General features: G+C 33.9%; 1 protein-coding gene across 2 annotated transcripts in view; it reads left to right on the top strand.

Moving 5' to 3' along the window:
* Positions 1 to 25,460, top strand: part of MMP16 (matrix metallopeptidase 16) — a 245,100-nt gene extending 219,640 nt beyond the window's left edge. For both annotated transcript variants that reach the window (XM_054692118.1, XM_054692119.1), the window contains 3 exons: positions 5,802 to 5,952; positions 15,476 to 15,591; positions 22,967 to 25,460. In XM_054692118.1, the coding sequence (XP_054548093.1) occupies positions 5,802 to 5,952; positions 15,476 to 15,591; positions 22,967 to 23,301 (602 nt within the window). In that variant the 3' untranslated portion in view covers positions 23,302 to 25,460. The remainder of the gene's footprint in view (positions 1 to 5,801; positions 5,953 to 15,475; positions 15,592 to 22,966) is intronic.
* The last annotated feature ends 356 nt before the right edge of the window (positions 25,461 to 25,816 follow it).

The following is a 25,816-nucleotide window of genomic DNA, read 5'->3' on the forward strand; positions in this document are numbered from 1 at the left end:
AAGGTATTGATTGTAAAATTTCAATTCTTTAATAAATAGTTGGAGAATTAAGTATTTTACTCATAGCCATTGTTGACTTATTTTCTTGAAATTTATGCTATAAATACAAATGTTGTCTTTCTAATTTTTTTTTTTGCCTATAAATAGTGGGATCTCATCATGCAAAATTCTAGCAAATGTTTGCTGATAATTTTTTTTATGCTTTTTTTAAGAAAATATAAATGAATTTTTAAAATCATCTGGTATTTGTTCGTAACAAAAATAAACCCTAATGGATATCTTCTATACAAAGAAATTCATTATTAAAAGTGAAAGGCTAGAAGAACTTGAACTCTTTTTTCCTTTTGTTGACACAATATCCTTTTCTGAGATACCCTGAAAAACATATAAACTAGGGTTTTGTGAAATTTTCTCTCATGTTCCACACACCAGGTATCCATGAGCCAAGCAGTATCACTACAAGGCCTGGAAACAGAGTGAAAACATTTTCATGGAAAGGATAGAGGTTAGGACCTGCAAACAGAAGTTTTCTAAAACATACTTGAATGCTTCTGCTTGAAGGAAGGGACAACTGAGTTGAACTAATAAAAAGGTTTACTATAAAGAGCTAGCTAGCATGGAGGCACTGAAACTGTACCCTTTCCTAATTAAAACAGAGATGAAAGAAAAGGATGTAGTAAGTTACTGAGGTATAGGCTAACAGAACAGAACTTTATTTTGCTTATTTTGTTTGTAGACTTTCTATTTTAATTACCACAGTGATATGACTAAAATATAGAGCAAACTAGGAAGCAGCTTCCTGAGTTTTCCATTCACAATGTCTGCTAAGGAAGCAATCTGGACCTTTGTGGGTTTTTTCCTTATGAAATATTCAGATAAAACAATGACTCAGGATAGTTGTATATTTTTATGATAGTATTTCCTAACAAATGTAATCATTAGCATGGTCCTCCAATACAATACTGAGGCATGCCGTTATATTTTCTCAAACTTGTTTGTAGTGATAAAATTCATTTTCTTTCCTGTTAACAAGACTCAAGACTAATGCATAGAATGTAATAATTAAGCCTTTAATATTCCATAATATTAGATTTTTGCTCTTGTATTTGATTATTCATCTAATATTTAACATGCTTTTTTGAATTGGTAATCATTTATTAAGAATCTACTACTTTTCAAGATTAGATATAATGGTGGAAAATGGTGTCAGATACAGAGTTTGTCCTTGTAGTTCACATCATAAGTAATATGATACAAGACTGGGCTCTGTCAGTGTAAGAGGCCCACCTTACTCGAGGTTTTCTAGAGAAATAATTTGAAGCTATGTTTTGAAAGAGCCATGCCAGTTATTCAGAAAAGGAAATGAAGGGGGTGCAGATGAAATAATTGACCAAAATTGAGAAGAACTTACAAATGACACATAGTTGAGTTTGGGTTTATCTTTAATGCAATGAAAAACCACTAAAATTTTTAAGCAAAAGAAAGATAAAATCAGGTATACATCTTACAGAGATCCTTTTAATATCCTTGTGGAAGATAGATAAAAGAGAGACAGACTTCAAGCATGGAAACAAGAAAGGAAGGTTACAAATTAGAAAATGAAAGTGTTGCTCTTGGGTATGGTCCGTTACTAAAATCAAGACTTAAACTCAAGCATGTCAAATATGTTGGTGATGTTTGGGTGGTCAAAAACTTATACTGAATAGTATCGTTCCATTCAAGAAAAATAATCACTTTTTCAATCCAGCTCAGGTGTAGGTAAGTGAAAGGGACTCACATAGCTCAGGACTTGACTACACTTGCCACCTCTCAATTAGATCTCCTGATCTCTGACATATATGTGCTTGACTATGGCCATCATGGCTTCTCCAATATTAACTATTCAGTAATGAATGGTCAATTCTCTCTGCTGAGTGGGAAAGTCTCAATGTTCTCATTCACAAGAAGACATGGATGGCTCTGCTCACCTCTACTCCCTTGTCCAAACCATATTCCATAACTGAAGAATTTTTCTGGTGCTGGGCTGCAGTGGTTGTCTAAAAGGAGAGTTTGGAGAATAATGGGACCTACCTTGTTGCTTAAGGACAAGGCAGTTACCTTTATAGGGAAGAGGGCAAGGCATACCTAATACCAGCAGCAATAAAGGTGGATTGCAGGGAGCAGGATCAAGGAAAGGTTAAAAAATCAAATCAACTAAAGGTTTTGGCCCACGAGTTATAAAATATAAGGTACAGGGAGGTTTCTGATGTGCTATTTACCCACACCGGAACTAGCATGCTATCTTCCCAACAGGTAAACAAGAAGGAAGGCCCTTGATGAGTTCATATTTAAACTTGTGAATTAAATTTGTTGAAGGCAAAGTAGTATAAACAATGTCAGCTTTCAAGAGATATTTTGATTAGTGGTAGGCATTTATGACTACTCTGTTTTGTCTTCTCTGAAGTTTCCTTTTACTTTAGTCTTCCTCTCTGCCTCTTCTACCCTCTCGTCATATCTCTACTCTTCCCTCGTCTTCTATATGTTCTTTTTGAGGGGTATGTGTTTCTAGAAGCTCAGTCATTGGTACTTCTTTATTTTTCTCATAAAATTTCCCTGAATAATTCCATCGAATCCTAAATTAGCAAATATCATATTTATGCTTATGACTTATAAACTGTTTTCTGTAAACTCCCATATGCATTTGCCTACTTGATCTCTTCATTTAAACATCTCACTGACAACACAAACTCTTTTTTTTTTTTTTTTAAGATTTATTTATTTATTTATACAAGCACTGGGTACAGTCAGAAGCGCAGGAGGGTGAGAGAATTCACCAGAGCCAGAGCGGGGAACAGAACAGGCAGACTGACAAAATACACTGCTGAGGGGAGCAGCGGGTGGCAGAAAAGGTCTGCTGCCATGTGGGACCCTTGCCAGTGGCCAGGGATCGAACTGGCCTGTGGAGGCTGCAGGCAGCTCTGCAAACCAGCGCTTAACTGCTGCACCACCGGGGAGGCCCTCAAATTCTTGATTTGAACACTTAATGGCCCACCTACCACATTCTTCTTTGTTTATTATTATAATACTGTTATTCTCTCATTGACAAAGATCAGAACTTGAAGATTATCCTTGATATTATCTTTTTCTTATTCCCACAGCCAGCCCATCAGCAATGTCCATTAATTCCATCATCAAAATTTATCATGAGACTCACTTTTCTTTCTCTCTATTGATGCCACCTTAGTCCAGTTTATTAACAAAAAACTTTTTTGTTGTTGTTGAGGTAACATTGGCTTGTAACAATCCATATAATTTAGAGATACACTGTCATACCTTTCACACTCTTATAATATTGGGTGCTCACTACACAGTGTCTTCCTGTGAGGGCATTTGTTTTTGGTATTTCCTTCTCAAATCATCTCCACTGTGCTGGCTCATTTGAATTATGTAAGTCACAATTCACATGCCCCTTGTGTAAAAAGGTCTTTCCTGTGTTTAATACAAAGAAGTCCCTTCCTCATCCCATCACTGTCACATTAATGTCTTATTCTGTATTTTTATGTCAACTTATTTTCTGACATTATCTTCATCTGTTTGTTTGTTTAAGGTCATTTCCCTTTGCACACTCACTACAATCTAAACTCTAGGATGTGGAAATGTTGTTTCTCTTGTTTACTTGAGGCTTTGAATGCCTGGTACACTGAGTAAGTGGTTGTATGAATGATTCAAATAATTAATTAAAACTTGCAAAAGACCCTTGATGATCTTCTCATTTCCATTCTTCTTTCTGTAATACACTTTCAACAGAAGACCAAAACCATCTGTTGAAATATAAAACAGATCATTTCTCTCCACTAACTTAATCTCCTTGATGGCTTCTCAGTACACTCATAATAAAATCCAAGCTCATCATGTTGGTTTTCATTGCTATTCTCTTCTTTTTTTTATTATACTCCACCGACCTCTTGATCACACTAAACTCTCATTTGTTTGGAATATTCTTCCTGACATGCTCTGCATAGGTATCATCTTCTCTTTCTTTAAATTTTGACTTCAGTATAATTTCTTCAGAGGGGAATCTCCTTATTTAAATTCCCCTTATGGTTTTTTTTTTCCCCTCAAACTAGCATTCAGTAGTTTTTCAATGACTGAAGTTATTTATTGCATACAGTTGTTTTCATCTGCATAGTCCAAATATGGGGTGATTAGGGTAGCAGTCTGGTCTGTCTTGTCTCTTTAGTATTCTTTATAGCTAACATAGGTAGAAACATATCCTAACTTAGGGCAGCAACAGTACTCAATAAATGTTTTGTTTTGTTTTTCCAATTTAAAATGATATCACATGGTAGTAAAAACTCTTGGAATAAATGAGATTACCACTGCTTACAAACTGGAGAGTGCTAACTTAATCCAGCCTGCAGATGTTTTTTGGTATGTTAGATTGTTTGTTTGTTTGTATTATTTTAGGCCAACACATTGTTTTAATTTTCTTTAATTATTTTAGCATGAAAGCTACAGTTTATCATAGTCCTCATCTAGGATTAGTATTGAAATATTACAATAAGTAAGGCCTTCAATTAGAAAGGACTTGTGATAATTTTTCCGATGTTAACTCATTTACTTTGTGAGATGGTAACCCCAGCAGAAGTTAATGATCCAAGAGGTTGCCTAGTTATATAACAGATCCAGAAGGGCATTGGCTATTTGCTGACTTTTATAGAACTATCTCAATATTTCAATATTCCACCATTCCACTCCCGTTCTCTCTAGCGTGGCTTTTGTTTGTATCTGAGTTTGTGAAATCTTCTCTACTTAATTTAGAGAAGTGCAGGTATAGATAGCTAGATAATAAGAAGGTAGAGAGGAGAGCTCTGAGAAATGTCAGTATCAAGGAATGAATAAAATAAAAGGAACCTAGAAAGAAGAAACTAAAGAAGAAAAGGCAACAAACAAAAACTTTTCTTGCATTTCAAGGAGAAAGGTACTTTAAGTGGGCAGTTTTGTCTATAGATAACAGTGGAGTATTATTTTTTTCAATGGAAGACATTGATGAATAATGACTTTAGGACAAAAGATTTTAGTGGACAATAGGTAATAAATCAACTTTCGGTGGAGTGAGGAATAGTTATAGACTGTTTGAGATACATTCTGTTGAGGAGAGTGGTGGGTAGGGCCTGCCAGATATAAGGCATAAGGAAGTGTGCTGTCTGTAGATAATTTCAATAGCAATAAAAACAATCAAGTTTGTCTTCTGCTTAGAACTACCATGCTCCATCAATTATAAACATTTATGTTAGGGTAAGCATTCTCCTCCTCTTAGTTATCTTAAAAGAAAGGATAGTGTAAGAGCATCAGGTCAAAGAAGGATGGCTTTATAAACGACAGAGTGACTTGTGAATGTTTATATAACAAAAGGAAAGGATCAGCCATCTGGAAGTGTTTTAATAGAGGTTATAATCAGTAAAGAAATATGAGGGCACACAGAATGCAAGAAATACAGGAACGATTTAACTTTGAACAAAAATAGAACTTCAGATTCCTAGAGAAATAATCCTTGATTTTTAATTCAGAGTTGTCCCTTTATGGCAAATTGTAAATTTAAAAAAACAAGAAAGGTCTACAATTTGCCATGAAGAGACAATTATATGCCCTTTTGAAAATAACAGTGATGCTGCAAAAAATAACAATATCCCAGATGTTAACACTGCTATGTAATTTCATAAATTTTATGCCAAATAATTTTAAAAGCATCATTTTAACAGATACACTCTAATTTATGATATTAAATTAGTTTATTTTGTATTTTCACTTTTTTCATACAGGTAACAAATATTGGGTGTTCAAGGACACTACTCTTCAACCTGGTTACCCTCATGACTTGATTACCCTTGGAAGTGGAATTCCCCCACATGGTATTGATTCAGCCATTTGGTGGGAGGACGTTGGGAAAACCTATTTCTTCAAGGGGGACAGGTCAGTAACACTTTACATGAGGAAAATAATTAGGTGATGTTTACAGAAGTCATTATTTCCAGTCTCTCGTAAGTATGGACTGTTGATTAAGAATTTGATTGTGTGGATATAAACATAGGAATTAATGGAATTGAAAATATTTTAAAATTACTTATAAATAATATTCAAGATATATTTTCCTCTAATGTGCTTAAATAATGTGATTTTATGATGAAGGTACATACAGAGTATGTATTCTCTCCATTTTCTATAATCTTAACATATCTATAAACCTGTATTGAAATGTACATGTCTTCCATGGTATTTTTCTTATAATTTTACTTACTTCATTTAAAGAGTACACTTTTAGCACAGGCTTTTTGTACTTTCAAATTCAAAGTTAAATCTACACTTTTTAAAAACAGTTATTGTGAACACTTTCAAATAATTTTAGTTTAGTCATGTTTCTATTTCTTAAGAAGTTACTTGTTTAGGTACCAGCAGGTAGATTTATAAAATAACCAGAGTATCACTAGGCTAAATATTTTTAACTTGAAATGTAATTTCCTTTCCTGCTACTTTTTCAAATTTATTTTCCTTTTATGACATGGCTAACAGGGTTTGTAAAAAATATAAGTAAATTGTTAGTCTTATGACTTATCATAGCTACTAAGTAAACAGTTCCACCCTGTCACCTTTTGAAAGATATTACACATTAAATGTGGTTTGAAGGCTATATTTTTTATTAATTTAAATTAATATCAGGTAGAAAAAAGTAATAAAGATGGAAAATTTAATTTTAATTACCCTATGACAAATATTGGGTCAAATAGAACATATCAGTAACTTTCATTCATATATAGAAGGACTTACGTACTTATTTCTTCTGTGTTTGTAAATAAATTTAAAACACACACATACATTAATGCCCAAAAAAGCTGGTGTTGAGTTTATTTTATAATCTTAGCCTACCATGACCCTATAAGATATCTCCAACTTTAAGAGAAATACATGTAAGTTTATGAACATTTTTTTATTTTGCGATTTGCATTTTCTTTTTTTTTAAAGATTTATTTATTTATACAAGAACCGGAGTACAGGCCAGATGCGCGGGAGGGTGAGAGGATTCACCAGAGACAGAGCAGGGAACAGAACAGGCAGATGACGAAATACACTGCTGAGGGGAGACAGAAGAGATCTGCCATGCCATGTGGGATTCTCGCTGGACGGCCGGGATCCAACTCACGCTGCAGAGCAGCGGACAGCTTCACAGTGTGGCGCTCAGTGCCTGCGCCACCAGGGAGGCCCGAGATTTGCATTTTTAAATTGCAAATCATTATTAACATTAAGGTTCACCTTTGAACAAAAAGTTCTTATAATTTTCCTCAATGCATAGAAGTTTATACTTTTAAATTTTGTTTCTAACTTTCTGCCCACTAAAATTTTGTTTCTAACTTTCTGCCCACTAGATTTCCATATATTTCTTTAGCAAAATAGTCATAGATTCTAATTGATTATCATGATGCTAAGGTTTTGATAAATGTTCTTTACAAAGTCACAAAAGAGATCCATCACAAAAAAAGTGGTATTAATGGATAAGATACTACTCAATGCCTCAAAAAGTATATGACTGTCAGCAAGATACAAATGTGGTAGTGTTTGAGAGAAGAATGAATAGATTGCTACAGCATGGTGACCACTAATGAAAGTAAGTCTGCAGACCTATAACTTATCCTTTAAAATAACAACCCTTAAGGTTGTTAGAGTTTAATTTCCCAGCTGTTTTTTTTTTTTTTTAATGCCCGCCTCCTACCCTCCCAGCTGGTTTTAATTGCTTGAATGTACTCTTTCAGAAGGAGGTTCAATATGGAGTTGCACTTTTTTTTTTTTTTTCCAGAAAGGGGTAGAAACAAAAGATGGAGAAGACAGATTTCTGTTAAAAAGAATATGAAAGCTTAGTTTTCATGTAATGGCATAAGGAGGGTTTCAGAAGTGATAATAAAAACTGGCAGTTTATTATCAGATAGTCCAGATTTTCACTCGTGTAGGTGCTACTTATTTTAAATTTCCGTTGTATAAATTCAGCATTTATTGAAAATTTTCACTTTAGACATTAAATCTGATTTACCTAAAGTCAGTGAAATCAATAAATGTTAGATACCAAATTTATGATAGAATAAAGCCTAGCAAATAGAGTAAGTTTTAATAATTTATTTCCTTTTGAGAAACTGCAAGCAAAATATGTCAAAATGTATAGAAATAATTTTAAGTTCTTCCTTCTTAATTAATTTTATAGGTTTTAAGAATATTTAAAGCAGGATTTTAATAAATTTCTGTGGTGTTCTTATATAAGATATCATAAGTTGTATATGTTTAATAAACAGATCACTTCATATAATTATATAATTCCAAAGTTATAACTTTTATTAATATATTCATTCTAGATTAAAAATTGATAGAAAATTAATTCTGGTAGTGACCTGAATCATTATAGCTTGTACCTGAACCTAATATAATGTTATATGTCAATTATATATATAAAAAAACAAATAATTTAAAAAGTAGATTGAGAAGATATCAAACTATGAAGATATACACAACATTTGCTTGTCACTTTTATGTAACAATTCAGTGACTCTTTCTTCCTTATAAACAAATTACAATAATTATAACTTTTGACCTTTTATAGATAAATATATTCATGTGTATTTTTGAGAGAAAACTGAAAATTTATTTGTCCTTGCAATATTTTTCTTTCTTCCACTGCCATCTTTCTGCTTTAAAAGATATGTGTTAGCAGTTTTCTATTTCTGTATGATTAGGAGCAGAAGGGGATTTAAGAGACAATCTAGTCCATATGTAAAGCTTTAAGGGAGCAGACAAAAAATGTTTTTAATACTGAATACAACAGTAACATATAAGGCAGTAAGGAATGATGGATACTCTGGTGAGCTGAAAAGTACAATTACTTGAGAAAAACATTCAAAATCAGAATCATTTATATAATTTACAAGGCAAATGCAGCATGATTTTAAATAAGATTTGGCTCAAATGCTGTCTCAGATCAGCCTTGCATCTTTTCACTTCCTACCAAAATCTAGACACCCTCTATTATCTTTCACAGGTACTCATTCTTCTCTACCTGACTGCCCTTGTAATGGGTTGAATTGAGACAACCCATTACATTCTCAATAGGTTTAATTCCTGTTTCCTCCAGATTTCTACACTGGTTCTGGCATAACCCTCATTCATTCATCCAAAAAATATTTTCAAAAAATATTTCAGCACATACTATATATGTCACATATATGTTAGGTAACAGAGGGATAGTAGTGGAGGCTTCCCCTTCCACTTAGATTCTATTAAAGAGAAAATAGTAAACAGTAAACAGTTAAATAATTCTTATATTTTAATAGTGGAAAATGCTACAAAGAAATAAAATAAGGTAATGATAATGATAGAGTCTTGTGTCCTTACATTGGTGGTAAGTTGTGGCTTGGAAATTAGTGCGGAAGTCAGGGAAAGTCTCACTTGTCAAGGGGGTAATGGAGAGGGAACTTGAGTAGGGAAAAGTTTCAGCCACATAACACTATTCAGAACAATGTGTTATAGGTAGATGACATAACAGTACAAATGTAATAATGCTGGAATGTTCAAATCAGAAGCAGCATTGTGCCTATTGTTTATAGAGGAAGTGGTTGAAGAGGTCAAACATAAGCAGTTGTGATCATACAGAGTGGCAAATGCTTTGGATTTTATTCTAAAATCCACAGTGGAAGGCATTGGAGAGTTTCAACAGGAAAGTGACATGAGCTGATGTATATTCACAACTTCATTATAACTTGTGTCTCAAGAATGGTCTGCAAAACTGGAGACAAGAAATATATTTGAAGGCTATTTGAATATTTCGGTGGGATAGAATGGTAGCAATGGAGATGGAGCAGAGGGATGGGGGTATGGAGTACATTTTGAATGTAATATAACAAGTCTTTCTTGTGGCAGGATTTTTGTGATAAGGGGAAAAAAAAAACAAATCAAGGATAACTTCTAGATTTTTTGCCTAAATAACTGAATAGATCATGCCATTTCTGAGGATAGAGCAGAGAAAGGAATATTGAGAGAAGGGGATTAAGAGATTGACACGTCTACATTCAGATTGAGATCACTGTTTATACTCCAGTTGGAAAAGTCAAATTATTACTTCGGAAATTGAGTTTTTGTCTTAGTGGAAAGGTCAGGAAGAGGCACAGAACTGAGAGTAATTGACATATAAATTGTATTGAAAGCAGGGACCCATATGAAATCTCCCAAGTTAGAGATGGTTAAAGAAGAGTAGATGATATGATGAATCTTTAAATAGAACTGTACATTCAGATTAAAATTTCCACTGTTTCACTTTTTCACATGTTGCACAGAACTCAATTCCTTAGATTCCAACTTGCCCTTTTCTTAATATACTATAGTTTTACACTTGGATGCATATTGGTCCTCATAGCATTTGACTCTAAAATGCTATGTTTCTAAATCATCTCAGAATCTTCTCACAGAAATATCCAAGACTATTTCCATACTTTATTTTAGCTTAACTGTTTATCGTTTTAAGACATTTTCAAATAAATAAGGCAAAATTCACTAATTATTTATTATGATGATCAGCACTAATAATCAAGTAGAAAAATATACATATTTCCTCCAGCTTACACTACACACTGATAGTGTGTATTTATGAAGTATTTACTTAAGGTATGTGTTCTGTAAATCATCGAACACTATAAAAATAGTTGGTTTCAATTCTGATGCATTTTGAAAAATGTTACTGAGGAGTGGAATATTGTGTGATTATTGGGTAGGGAAAAAAAAATGGTTCTGTGTTTTGTGGTAAGAACAGAAGCAAGTAGTCTTGATTCTGAAGTAAAGAAATGAGACAAAGTAGGATCAATAAAGAAGTAGCTGAGACATATGAAATAACCCTTGCAGACACTTTTTGTTCATTTTGAGTTCAGTATCCAGCAACTTCCTATTATTTGTGTCATTTTAAAAATGTCTATACTTTCTTCTTCACAGAAGGAATTTAAGAAAACTAATTTATTGTACACAGACAACTTTTATATTTTGTGAATGTGAATCATGAATACATCTAAAAATGATGAATAAATCTCATTTCTAGTTACGATTTATTTTGAAATATTAACAATGCTTCTTTCAAAGAATCAGCAATTGAAATCTTAATTTACAGTTGAGATAACTTGATATATCAGAAAGAAAAACCTACAGGGTTCATTTAAAGTAGCATTCATCATTTACTGAAGCTACTGCACAAAATTCCAAAATTTTTAAAATAACAACATCTAAATCTTAAACCCACAAAATTGTATATTTGCACAGTGTTCTATCTGAATATGTTAGTATACTTCTCAATGAGCCCATGAACTTACTTTTCAGGGAGAAAAAAATGAATGCAATGAGCTTTTTGTTCATATTCAAATATGTTCAAATGTTTGAAATTAAAATATAAACCATATAAGTCTTAGCACATTTTATAAGAAACTATGAATGTAGTTAGATGACTCTAATCCCAATCAAGTTTATTACATATGCATCAAAACTGACACACAGCGGGTAACCTGAGGTTCCAAGTCAGAGTCAAGTTTTCCACAAATTGTGAAATGATGCAAAATGATAATTTGCTTTGTCTGAGAAAAGAAAGAGAGGAGAGGGCCTTTATTCTGACAAATTCATACCAGAATTACATTTCTATAAGAATTTTTCAAAATTCACATTCCATTAATATTTTCTTGAAATATGAGATCTCTATAAAACTTATGTACCTGGTATATAATTTCAATGCTCAGAAAGTGCTGGTGGGTAAATGGTCTATGAATGAATAGAGGGAGGAAATAAAACTGTACCCAAACAATGAACATTATGAGTTTAGTGAGAATACAAGGAATAAGAATAGCAGCTGGATTAATATAAAAATATTATATCATGGGAAAACTAGCAGTAACATGGTAGAAAACCACAGTAAACTGAGAATCAGAGGGCTAGTTTTACTTTCAACTCTGCAACATTCACAAAGAGCAAAAATGATTAAGTAATTTTAATAATACAATACTCTATCACTGACTGGACTGAGAATTATGATTTAAGATTGTGACACCATCATGGAGAACACTATGTTATGCAATATGAAAGATTGTTAAGGGGTTAAGTGAAATAAGATAATGTATGTATATAAATTTATTTTATAACTATGAAGCATAATATTAAACACAGTTATTGTTACATGAACATTGTTGTAATTATTTCTCACAGTAGAAACCTGTTTTCTCAATATGTAGTAATATTTTTTACAATTACATGCAGGGTGCAATCCCATAGTCCCAAGAATTTTAAATTATTCCAGATATTTAAGTTACAAACTTTTAAAGTTCACTTTAAGTTATAGTTTATGTCATCTCAAAATGTCATTTATTTTATGGTATGTCATTATTTAATCTACCATTGAAGGAAAAATTATGCCAAGTAAATTTTGACATAGTTTTGATTGTAAGGTACATTTTCAACTTATAGAGATGTAGAGGGTGTGTGTGTGAGGGGTAGAGTCTTACTTTAAATCCATGAAATTAAGTAGTTGACTATTTCCCTGTGAGGGTTTTCATTTTTGGCCAAGTGTAGGAACCAATTAACATATATGACTGTTTAAACCCCATTCAAATATTCACTTCAGAAAAGAGATCTTGACATTTTGAGTATAATCTCAGCTACATTAATCATTCTGTATTCACCTCAGAATGTGAATTCCACTTCCTGTGAGAAAGGAAAGTCCAGAAATAATTTAAAAGCAGATGCTTCCATGAACAAGATGTAAAAGAAAATATACATTAGAAACTTTACAGCAATCACTAATGATTCTGCCTACTTGATTTCTTCAGATGATTGATCCCACCACCATTATTTTATCTCAGAGCTTCTCTGTGAAACCTCTCCTGATCTCTCTATCAGATCTGTTCTCATGCAACATGTGATAAGAATCTGTCATAGATACCTATAAGACTTTACTTGCCTTTTTTGGGTAAACTCTGTCTTCGATCTTACTTACTGAGATATTTCCTGAAATAATACCTTTTTTCTCCTTTCCATATGAACACCAAAGATGAAGGAAGTGCTAATATTCTAGATGTTACTTGAGTAAGATTTCTAGGAATCTATAGCAAAACCTTTTGCATAAAAGCCCAGTATTCTGCAAATATAGAATTAGCTTGGGGTGGGGAAATATCCAGAAAAGAATGGAAAATGCTTTTTATATTTCTCCCAAAATGCCTAATCCCAAGATAATGCATTGTGTCACGTCCCAAACCTGTGTTGGTGAAATACTAGATTTAGCTGATAATGAAGAAACGTTTAGTGGAAAATAGAATGATTATCAAGTAAATTTGAAAAAATGTATTTGTAGGTATAGTGGAAATGGTAAAGACTTTTGAAATCAGTCAGAACTTAGTATAGTCTACCTATTACCCTTTGTCCTCTATTATTTTCTCTCGAATGGGAATAATGAAGATATGGGTTTGCTGAGATTTTTTAAAATTTATTTATGCATATAAGAACTGGGGTACAGGCCAGAGGTGTGGGGGGTGAGAGGAATCACCAGAGACAGAGTGGGGAGCAGCACAGACAGACTGAAATACACTGCTGAGGGGAGCAGCGGACGAGACAGAAGTCTGCTGCGCCATGTGGGCAGCACCCTGGCTGGGGATTGAACCCATGTTGCAGTGACTGCGAATAGCCTCATAAGTTGCGTCTTTACCCTTTGCACCACCAGGGAGGCCCCAGGTTGGCTGAAATTTAATAAAATAATGCATTCTGCCTGTCCTGAAATATACAATGGGTCTGTGAACTACCAATGGTTTCACCCCAATTTTGTCAATCCTTTTAAACATTCAGGATATAAACTTGTTTGACTTGTGGAACATATTGACAATAATGAGTGATCCCAAGAGGGACATTCACACTTTGTTCCTTGGAAGTCAGGTTGGTTCTGTGCAAGTGCTCAAGGACTACCCTGTGAAGGGATAGGAGCCTAAGTGTTCTGACTCTTGATGAGTTTTGCTTTTATCTCTTTTACTCTCCATATGCCAAGGAATCCAGTAAATAATTGCCTTAAATTCTATACTAATACACCAAATTGTCTCAGTAATTCCACCTTGATATCTAGGAGGCCTTTAGATTTATCATACCTACAACCAAACCCATTATTTTTACAAACCTCCCCAATTTACCTTCCCTGCTTCCTTATCTTTTTGAATGGCATTATTATTCTCCCAGATGTTCAAGCCCCCAATTTTCAAGTATGCTCAATTTCTTTCCCTGACATCCTGTATTCAATCCATTAATAAGCTCTTGGGGATTTCCCTCAAAATATATCCCAGTTTCGCTAATTTTCATCATCTTTACAGTTTATATTCTAATCCAAGGATTTTTGCAATGACACCCTAACTGGTCTAGTTACTAGCACTTTACTTCCCTTATTAACTCACAGTAGGCAGCATGCTTCTTTTAAAAAATGATTTAAAAATGCAACCTCTTTGCTCAACATCTATGTTTACTTTATATCTCTCCAAAGACTTTTTTATAGAGCGAGGATCTATTAGTCTTAGATCCCAGTTCCCACTCTAACCTACTCTTTTCTTTATAAATTCATTTCTACTCATACTGTCCTCCTTGTAAATAATCAATTACTCTAAACTTTCACGTTTTATAGGAACTTTCAATAGCTAGTTCCTTTATCTGGAGTATTCTACCCCCACACTTCATGTGTTGCTTGTCACATCTTTTTACTCTCTATTCAAATATTAGTTCATGAGCAAGTACCTCTCTGTCCACTGATTTAAGTGACTTCTCCATACTTCTAGGTAACTAAATCTTCTTTGTTTCCTTAATAAATCTTATTTCCTCCTGTCATAATATATATTTATTATAAATAATTTTATTGTTTATAGCCTCTAAATATCCTGAAATATAATATTGATATGAGCTGGGCCATGTTTTTTTCATGGTTGTAAATCTAGAAATTATAGTAAAGCCAAGGACATAGTAGCTACTCAGTAAATATCTGTTGAATGAATAAAAGAATGAAAAATAGATGAAGACTCTACATAAGACTATCTTTTAAAAATGTTTTTCTACCTAAGAAAGATTTTTTTTTAATCATGAACGCTTCTGGCTTATACATAGGTTAGTGATTCTTCCTTGAATTATAAATGCATTTAGAAAGCATATGTATTTGGCTAGTATTTTTTAAATTAATTTTAGCAGGCTAAATAAATACACATTAGCATAGCCCTTTTTAACTTATGCAGGAAAGAAGACAAAATAAATGTTTTGTGTCCTCTGTCTTTCCTGTGATTAAAATCAGTTCTATAAATCATTAACAGGTATAGAGGTAACATATAGCAAAGATTAATGAATGTTAGCTGTTACTGTTTGTATGCATAATGACCTTCCCTATGCATGTGTTGTTGGTTTTATCATTTATCCATTTTAGATATTGGAGATATAGTGAAGAAATGAAAACCATGGATCCTGGCTATCCCAAACCAATCACAGTCTGGAAGGGTATCCCTGAATCTCCTCAGGGAGCCTTTGTGCACAAAGAAAATGGTATGTAATATGCATGTAATGTATTTCATGAATTTCTAAATATTTCAATAATTTAGATTTAATTTAGATTTAGTTTAGATTTAATTTAGATTTGCATTTAATATTCTGTTCCAATATTTTTAACCTCAATTTATTTTTAGTTTGTGAAAAAAATAGACATCTTTAAATGACGGTCATGGGTATCTCTGAAGTAACCTTGCCTATCTTTCTATTAAAATTCCTATAAAGATAATTATAACAAACATACATGGAACAGGAACTAGTCATAAGGAGGATATGTTGTTAAGTATGGACTGAAGACAAAGTACCTCATAGTAGTGACTTGAGAATTGCTATTTTTCAAGTATTCCTTTGGCTCAGTGTCAGCACAAAGATCTCAGTTCAGTACAATCAGGCAAGAGTAGCTGTATGATTGCTTAATAACAAACTCATCACAGAGCGGCTGTGTTCCTTACTCTCCATCTCAGGATTTGAGTTTCATACAGAGGTTCAGTACAAAGTTAGCCAAGCAATGGATAATCCGTATTCTTCTAAATGTGAACAGATGTAAAATAGCATTTTTCTCCTCTTGTAGAATTAGTACATAGGAGTAAGCCATAAAAATAATTCAGAAAATGTATACACAGTATTCTAGAACAAAGGAAAGAGATATCATTCTGAACTAGAGAAAAAGCATATTAAAAATAATTTATAATAAGAATGTGAAAAAATTAATATATCATGTGGGTCATCAATAGCATGAAGAGTCTATAACATCCATGGAATAAGAAAAAAATAAACATTCTTTTTCAAGAATAAAATTAAGTATGTTCAAAGGGAGGTAAGAGCAAAAATGATTAATTAATATATGGGGGAAACAATCAATGCCAACACTGAAAATTATGATTGACTATCAGTATATTATCAGTTTAAGAAAAGTTTACACTGAGTGCAAACTTGAAGGATATGAGATCCAGAAGGAATAAATATCCACCCCAAAAGTCAGAGTACACAAAGTGCCTTTTAACCAGTTATGTATAATACATTGCATTCTTTGTGATGCTCTCCCACAAGTCAAACACTCTAGGCATAGGCATAGTCCAAAACAACCTGGAGACCCAATAATGGCATTTGCTAAAAATTATAGCTTTTTGCTTATTCTATTGGTTCACAGAATTAAAGGACCAAGTTAAGATATAGCTGTTTGTGACAGATAAGAGAAACAGATGGAAATGAAAACATACCTATCTGAAATGAAAAAGACACTAGAGATTGAAGTTGAATGTATAAGAGGTAGTAAAATCAGACCAATATGGTGGACAAAAACCAATATGCAGATGCAAATGAAAAAAACAAAAAAGGTGAAAGGTGATTACACGGAAGGCAAAAATTGATGTCACCCCTGAAATTACAGCTGTCATCAAGGAAGAAAGACAGGGAGAGAGATGTCTTGAGGTCATACTGAGGATGTTGTTACTCCCCAGATAAAACCAGCTCTAGCTAACATTCACAGAAGTCTATAGACAGCTTCCAGTAAAAGTTAGCAAACACTGTACAAAAGTATATTCAAAGAAAGTTAAGCAGAATTCTTACTGGTTATTAACTTTAGCAGGCTTGATAATGGTTTCTCATTTGTTTATTTTTAAGAATGAGTGTAACTTTTAAAATAAGTAATGAATTGTTTTAAAGATTGAAAAAGTACACATTACTTTAATTCCTTAGCGTAGCAACTGTTTTCATTTTCTCCTTTTCTATTTTCAAGATCACTAATATCTGAAATATCGATTTCTGTAGAAATTTTTTGTGACAGCAAAAACTTCTTGCTGTCCCAATCTCTATTATTTTTTCAATTCTTGTCTCTGAAAATTTACAATATCCACTCACTAGAAAAATGTATTCTGAACTGCATAATTCATAAGCTATTTTTGAAAACTGAAACAACATATTAAAATTTTTTAAATTAGACTATTTAATTGTATTTTTTATATTATAATAACAATTGATAAAATACTATTTCCACCTCTATGAAAACTGATACTCAGTTTTATATGTTGTACAAATTTTAACTGAGAATCCATGATAATATATTCATGAGCATTTCCTCACTATCTTCCTACCTCAAGGTAGGAAAAACAGTTCATATAGGGGAAAAACATAAGGGGAAAAACATTTCTCTTAAGGGGAAAAGCAGTTCTCATATATTCAGAATTTCATGTTTTTATATATATTTATATATAATATATTTATTTATATATATTTATATATTTATTATGCATTCATATATAATAAATATATATTTATATATATTTCATGTTTTATATATATATATAGCAAAGAATAACATTATAAAATACTGACAAAGGAACAAAACATGTTGGGAAAATCAATTTAAATGATTAACAGCTACAGATGAACTTCTACACATCTGTGTCTTGTAGATCTTTCCTGGTCGAGCCACTTCTTTGATGTATTCAAAATGCACTCACATTTCACTTTTTCAGGAAATCTTTCTTGAATATCTGTTTTTGGTACTCTATTACTTGCACTCAAAATCTCATGTTACAATGATCATATTATATGCTCACCATCCCCTCTGGTATAAACTCTTCATAGGCAGTCACATGCCAAATATTCAGTAAATATTAATTGTTGAATTACTTTGATACTCTCCATTACTCAAAAGACTCATTCCACAAATCGGTGGCAATACCTTATTTTTCCAAAACTCTAAATTTGTCTAAAACCTTTGTTGTGGGGAGTAGCAATAACAACCAAGCTGAAAGTTTTGGTCTAAGTAGTCTACTAATAGCCAGTACTCCACATTTTATTCTTTACTTATGTCTCATGCTTGTGACTTTATTCCCTTTTTTGTATAAGAATAAAAACAAGTTCAAATTAAATAAACATTAATATTTATAAAATTTTACTAATAGTAATTCCCTAAAGGTTAGAGCTGTACACATGATATTATATAGTTATAAAATCAATGACAATAGAGCACTAAAAGTGGTCTTCAACTGCCTACCTATCCACCAAGGAAGGCACTTTCTTCTTTGAAATCCTCTCATAATGGTATATTTTTTTTAATTCCAGTGCTTAAGATTCAGCTATAGATTTTGAAGGGTATTTTTCAGTTTAAGAGGGAGTGTGCCTTCCTATACTACCTATTGAAATTAATTCTGTCATCTTTACAAATGAAATATAAATGCTTGATATCATTTATTGAGTACCTACCATGTATCAGTTGTGTTGTATAAATTCATTATCTTATTTAATTGTCCAACAGAAGTACTCTTGATCTCAATATTATTATTATTTATAAATTAGGAAATCAACACCAACTACTGATAGTTTTAGAAAACTGTTAAAGATATTAAAAGTGGTAAGATTTCTTATCTGAGGCGTGAAACTAGACTGTTCCAGCCTTACTGAATGTGCTCTAATACACTGGGAAAGGTTAACATGTTTTTCTACATTATACCATTAAATCCATTGTTAACCTGTCATGTCTGGCTAAATTTTTCATTTTGTCTTACAAGACAAACCCAGGCTTTCTAAAAATGTAGCTTCCCTAGTCATCCCCCTTCTGTTTTTCAACTATAGCCATCTTAATTTAACAATTTTTTTTTGTTTCGCTTTTTACTTCAGTCCCTAAAAATAGGTGCATTAATCCAAATAAGGTTTGACTCATGCAGATATAGTAGTATGATTTATTTTTAGCATTTATTATTTGATAGTGTTTTAAACAACAACATGAGATTTTACACATATTAAAGTTATTGTAAAGAATCTCTGCATTCCCCTCCTTCAAATTGTTTCTATATTAATTGTTATCTAGTCCTCCAAACCCCCAATATTCTATATTTTCCCCTTAGAAAATGCAATCAAGGTTAAGACAAGATTCTGCTTTTAACACTGTAGCACTTCATGTTACTGATTCCAGTTCCACTTATAGCCTGTTAAAAAGCTTGGACTCTTGATTCTATTGATTTGATTATGAATTCTTCCCCCACCCCATTTTCTTAGTAAAAATCTACAAGTACAATTCAAACAAGTTTCCCAAAAGATTCTATTTATTCATTCACATTTATTAAACAACAATTAACTTCCTACTAATAAACACGTAACAATGGAAATGAGAGAACACACAGGCACTGCTTTGTGGGAGCATCTACTTCTGAGCTATACAAGGCAGCTGGTGAAGACAATTCACTTTACATTTTAGGACCAAGCAATAGAAAAGTCACTAGTAAAACCCCATCAAATACAGAAAAAGAAATTACTAAATAATACATTACAACTTCATTGATTTCTTTCTCAGAATTTCCCAAAAAATGATAATTCAGTTAAGAATCCATATGAAGGGCCTCCCCTGGTGGTGCAACTGTTGAGCACTGGGCTGCAAGGCTGCCTGCAGCCTCTGCAGCAGATTCGTTCCCTGGCCGCCAGCGAGGGTCCCACAAAAAAAAAAAAAAAAAGAATCCATATGATGTTGACACTCTTAATAAGCATAACACATATAAGGTTATTATAGCAAAGTTACTGTGAAAAGCAAAAAATATGTGAATATATAAACAGTTTTTTCAACCAACCGACATTTCATAAATGAGTAAAAAACCCTAAGTTATTAAACAAGATGAATTTTGTGTGATCATTTTACATATTTCAAGATTTTATGCTACTTCTTTTCAAATTCTTTTTTTAAAAAAAATATTTTTTATTTATACAATAGCTGGGGTACAGGCCAGAAGCGCGGGAGGTGAGAGGATTCACCAGAGACAGAGTGGGGAGCAGAACAGGCAGATAGACCGAAAGCACTGCTGAGGGGAGCAACGGGAGCAACAGGAGAGGTCTGCCGCACCCTGTGGGAATCTCCCTGCCTGGCCAGGAATTGAACCCGCACTGCAGAGGCTGCAGACAGCTTCAAAGCGCTGTGCTCAACCAGCTGAGCCCCCAGGGAGGCCCTCTTTTCAAATTCTTTTATCAAATTCCTACTAACTAGACTTCTTAAACAAGTGTATCCAGTAAACTACAATTCTACTCCTGTGTATGGAATGTATTACTATAAAATTTGGCCAGCAGACCTGATAAGTATGAAATAGAAACCTCTGAATTTTTGTATGATACCCAGTGGCTTCATAATAATTAGCTTTGACTAAAAATTAAAGATGAGGACACATACAGCTGTTGGTTTCTAGTTTATAAATACAAGAAGTATGTTCACCTGTTTTGAAGGTCTGTTTAATTCTAGATCAGTGCCATTATTCAACTATGATCATCTAATGTACTATATTTGGCAGGCCATCAACATTTCCCCATCCAAGCTTGTAGAATAATTACATTGGATTTCATTAGTGTGATCAAATACCAGCTCCCTACAGAAACATTTGAATCTACATACACCTGTTTTCACTTGGCAAGTTACTCTGATTGCAAAACTGCCCTTCGAAACTAAAAGCAACAGCAGATTTTTATGGCATTGAACAAAATGATTTCCAGAATGAAATGACCTGAAGCAATGGTCTATCTTAGCTGAATTTTTTGAGAGATGTTAGAGAGTTTTTTGTTCCAGGGGTGTAATCTATCACAATCTGTGATTTTTAACAGAATATTTTTTAATAGACAGCAGATCTCTAAAGGACCCAGTCTTAGAAAAATCATTAAGTATTCAGGCTCTAAAACTAGACCAAGATTTAAATCCTGTTTTCACCAGGACTTGGGCATATTATTTTATCTCAAGACCTCAGTATCTTTGTAAAGTATAAGTAATTAATTCTACATCGCTGAGTGACTATGAAGATTTAAAGATGTCGTTCACTAAGTTGTTAACACAGTGATTTTTCCATAATAAGTGCACAATAATGCAGGAAAAAGAAAACCCTCATTAATGATTATTATCCCAAAATTAAGCATGCTATTTAAAATAGATGGTTCTCAAAATACAGCTTTTAAGTAATTATAACATTTAAATATTTCTTTTCTGTCTCTGGATTTTATCTCAAAGTAAGAATTAAGTCTCAGTAGTGCAATCACCAAAAAAAAACCAAACAAGTTCACATGAAGGAGCTATAAATGAAAAGAAAAAACTGGATATTTGCCCAACGAAAAAACAGCAGTAGTTTCAAAAGAGTCCTAACACACACACGCACTTAATTGTCACAAGCTTTCCAAGTCTATTACCCGCATCCATAATGTTTTGGAACCTAAACTGTGTGTACTGCTAGTCAAGTCTTCCATATACCACCTACCTTTCCCCCCGCCCTCCACGAAGTTGGTTAGCTGGAAGGATTAAAGATAGAACTGCACATTTACTTATACTGTATTAATCTTTGACTCTGAATGCATTAATGACTTTAAAAGTTCAATAAAATGGGGGCCTCCCTGGTGGCGCAGCAGTTGAGCACTGGGTTGCGAAGCTGCCCACAGCCTCTGCAGCACCGGTTCTATCCCCGGCTGCTCCCCGGCCACCAGAGGGTCCCACATGGCGCGCAGACCTCTCCTGCTGCCTGCTGCTCCCCTCAGCAGTGTACCTGGGTCCTTCTGCCTGCTCTGCTCCCCGCTCTGGCCCTGGTGAATTCCCTCACATTCCCGCGCTTCTGACTGTACCCAGTACTTGTATAAGTAAATAAATAAATTTTAAAAAATAAAATAAAATATTTAAAAAAAGTTCAATAAAATGTAGTAGGTGATATAAATTTAACATCAGTAAGTAAATAAGAAATTTAGAGGACAACGGAGACAAAGTGTACTTGACCTGGAGCCAGAAATACAATTAATCCACAAAATACTATAAATACTTCATATGAAAATCACGAGCGGACAATGCTATGATTTTTTACAATTTCTTGTCCAAATGACAAAAGCACACCTATCGTTTAGGAGGAGCACAATGATTCCTGACACTAAGATGATAAGAAATTTCCCTAGAGTATACATGGAAAAGCCTCCTCATAATGTATTGTACCAGGAACTCAATACAAACCTGAGGGCAAACCGTGCTTGAATTGATAAGGTTGTTTCCCTATCTTTCAATATAGGTTAATATTATCACGCTAATGTATAACGCTGCCACAGCAATGCTATAAGCAAGCAATAGGGTAAAATTCTCTTTCTGATGTGGACTAGCATTATTTTTTGAACAGTTCCCCACACATAAGTTTTCTCTCTCCACTGAGTTTTCCATGGGCACTAGAAGACAGTTCTGGAACACAGCAGCTAGAGTCATTTCGATGGACACTTGAGCTTAGGATAATGTTTCCTTTCTGCAAAGGTTAAGGGACTTTAAAAATCTTTTAAGAATTAGCCAATTTAATTAAAAATTTTATACATACTCATTTTCACAAATAACATGATCGTGTGTGTGTGTGTGTGTGTGTGTGTGTGTGTTTCTCCCCAGGCTTTACGTACTTCTACAAAGGAAAGGAGTATTGGAAATTCAACAACCAGATACTCAAGGTAGAACCTGGATATCCCAGATCTATCCTCAAGGATTTTATGGGCTGTGATGGACCAACAGACAGAGAGAAAGAAGGACACAGCCCACCAGACGATGTAGACATTGTCATCAAACTGGACAACACAGCCAGCACTGTGAAAGCCATAGCTATTGTCATCCCCTGCATCTTGGCCTTATGCCTCCTTGTATTGGTTTACACTGTGTTCCAGTTCAAGAGGAAAGGAACACCCCGCCACATACTGTACTGTAAACGCTCTATGCAAGAGTGGGTGTGATGTAGGGTTTTTTTCTTTCTTTCTTTTCCAGGAGTTTGTGGTAACTTGAGATTCAAGACAAGAGCTGTTATGCTGTTTCCTAGCTAGGAGCAGGCTTGTGGCAGCCTGATTCGAGGCTGACCTTTCAAACCCAGAGGGTTGCTGGTCCTGCACATGAGTGGAAATACACTCGTGGGGAAGCTTCCATGATGCACAGTATCTGCCGTTCTTCAGTCCTTTGTCTTTCTTTGTCATTCAGTTCTAGGCCTTTCCTCTGCACGCTCAATGCCCAGTAAATTTTCAGGATTAACTAAAGAAGAGGAAAAAAAAGAAGAAAAGATTCTTCTTAAAGGTTTCTAATATTATTTTCCTTCTGAAATCTGAGCCCATTTCTGGGGGGTGGTGGGGAAGCAAAACAGAAAGTCCACGAATTTTTGCTTTAAAGCAAAGGAAACAAAAAGGTTAAACAAAGAACCCACAATTGAACTTTCAGGAAAGTGTGAAGACCCAAAACAGCTTTGTCTCCAAAGAAGATAGCTCTCTGACTGCTATGGAGAGTCTCCTACGCTTCATTTTTGTCAGGTGGGAGATCTGGAATACACTTGCAGGACTTTAGACTGTTGGGACAGCCATTTTCCAACAAACAAGGGGCCAAAATATCTGCAATATAGTAACAGCCTTAATAATACATCCATTTTTCGTTTTATACAGCTGTTCTCAGCTCTGTCCTCAATGTTTCATCACATTTATATTCATAGTTATATTCAAACAGGAGCTTTGTTTTGTTTTAAAGTGTTTCCGAACCTCCTCCTGCCACCTTACTCCTACATCATTGTGATAATCTCCCCAAATTGTATTAGGCCATTGCCCCAGGCCTTCCATGGGTCTGTCAGGAATATTCATTATAAGCAGAGCAAGAAGCAGTATGTCTCTAAAGTGGTTTAAAGTGACAGTTATTTTATAAGGTTATGTGACACTAGTAATACATTGGTGTAACCCTTTGAGAACTATCAGACCAGCTTCCAGAGTCTCAGGATTGCTATGTGGTAAATTATAAAACTGGGCAATGGTGAAAACAGACACAGGTTCAAGAAGTTCAGGCTTTTAAAACAGATATCCTATAACCCCGTGTAATTTCTAAGTGAGTTACAATGCAATAGAAGTGCATTTTTAACATGCAGAAATGATGTTACTTGCCAAAAATTTTTCTGGCAAATAAAAAGGTATTTTATTAAGTATCTTATAAGAGTGAAATTTTATTTGAATGGCCAATTATAATAGCATAAGTGGTTGTTTTTTTTTTTTTTAGACATATTGAATTTCTGTTTTAAAATCCATTGCATGGAAATTCAATTTGCCTTGGTACAAAGAGTTAGCATTGCCATTTTAAAATGATGACTCTGAGGTTGCATGAATATCCTCTAGTGCATTACCTATTGCATGTCAGCCATAGTTCTCAAAGGGTTAGTGTGGCTTCTGGCATTTAGCCATCCATTTGATCACTGACAGAGCCAAGAGACCACCAAAGCATTTCATTGTTGAGTGTAATTTGTCCTAACAGCAGTATTGTCATTTTCATGTGACCTGCAGAGCAGGTTTGTATCAATATTTTTTTCCTAGAGAAAAGTCAGCAACTGACAGACCTCTTTATTGATTTTTAGGAGCTGCTTCTTGCAGTGAAAGGCTTTACAGCCACTGGGCTGTGAACTCATTAGAGATGGTCAGAAGGAATGCACCCCATGAGTCAGACATTGGCTTTGTGTGAAAGCCAGCTTTTGAGGGGATTAGCTTTTGAAACAATGAACAGCTTGCCTTGAACTTGATTATTGATCTGTTGACTGTCATTAACAACTTAAACATTGTCTTCTGTGAAAATTTTCCTTGAAGAGTCCTCTTCTGTGTCTTTGCCCTTTGACCTTTAACTTGCAAACTGGCACAAACTGAAAGAAATCTGGTGTTGCTTCTCCATTGGATTGTTAGTTCTCTAAAAACCTAGTAAGCATGAGCTGTTTCCTTCGAGTGGAGAGAAAAAGAGTGTTGAATGGTGGATCTGCAGATGGACACTTTGCTCTTTACATGCACACTCTAAAAATGCCCTATAGGTAGAAGTGACTTTTAATTTTTCTTTAATATAATTTCAAGTCTAAATTCATCATTTTAGACAAATATAAAACTATAGGGAAAAAAAAAACCTCAAAATACTTGAATGGCCAGTGTGGCTTTTATATAAAGCAGGAATTTTATACTAGTGAAAATTTCTTACTCATTTGCTAATAATACACATTTCCAGATGATTTTTAATGAGTGTAGGTATACATTCTTATTTGGAAATGGATAGTGACTGCCTTGAATTTATATTTATACTCAACATAGCATGAAAATTAGAATGCCTTTCGGTTAAACTACGTTTATGATTTGGTTGGGAAAAATATTTTGTAATCACGGGTGGCATGCTGCAAAGCCTTACAGATTGTTAATTATTACAACCTGAACATATATAATGTAAGGCTAAGAAAAAAGAACAGTTAGTAAAGAG

This window comes from Talpa occidentalis, unplaced genomic scaffold (assembly GCF_014898055.3).
Source record: "Talpa occidentalis isolate TD23 unplaced genomic scaffold, MPIMG_talOcc4v2.1, whole genome shotgun sequence".
Taxonomy (NCBI): Eukaryota; Metazoa; Chordata; class Mammalia; order Eulipotyphla; family Talpidae; genus Talpa; species Talpa occidentalis.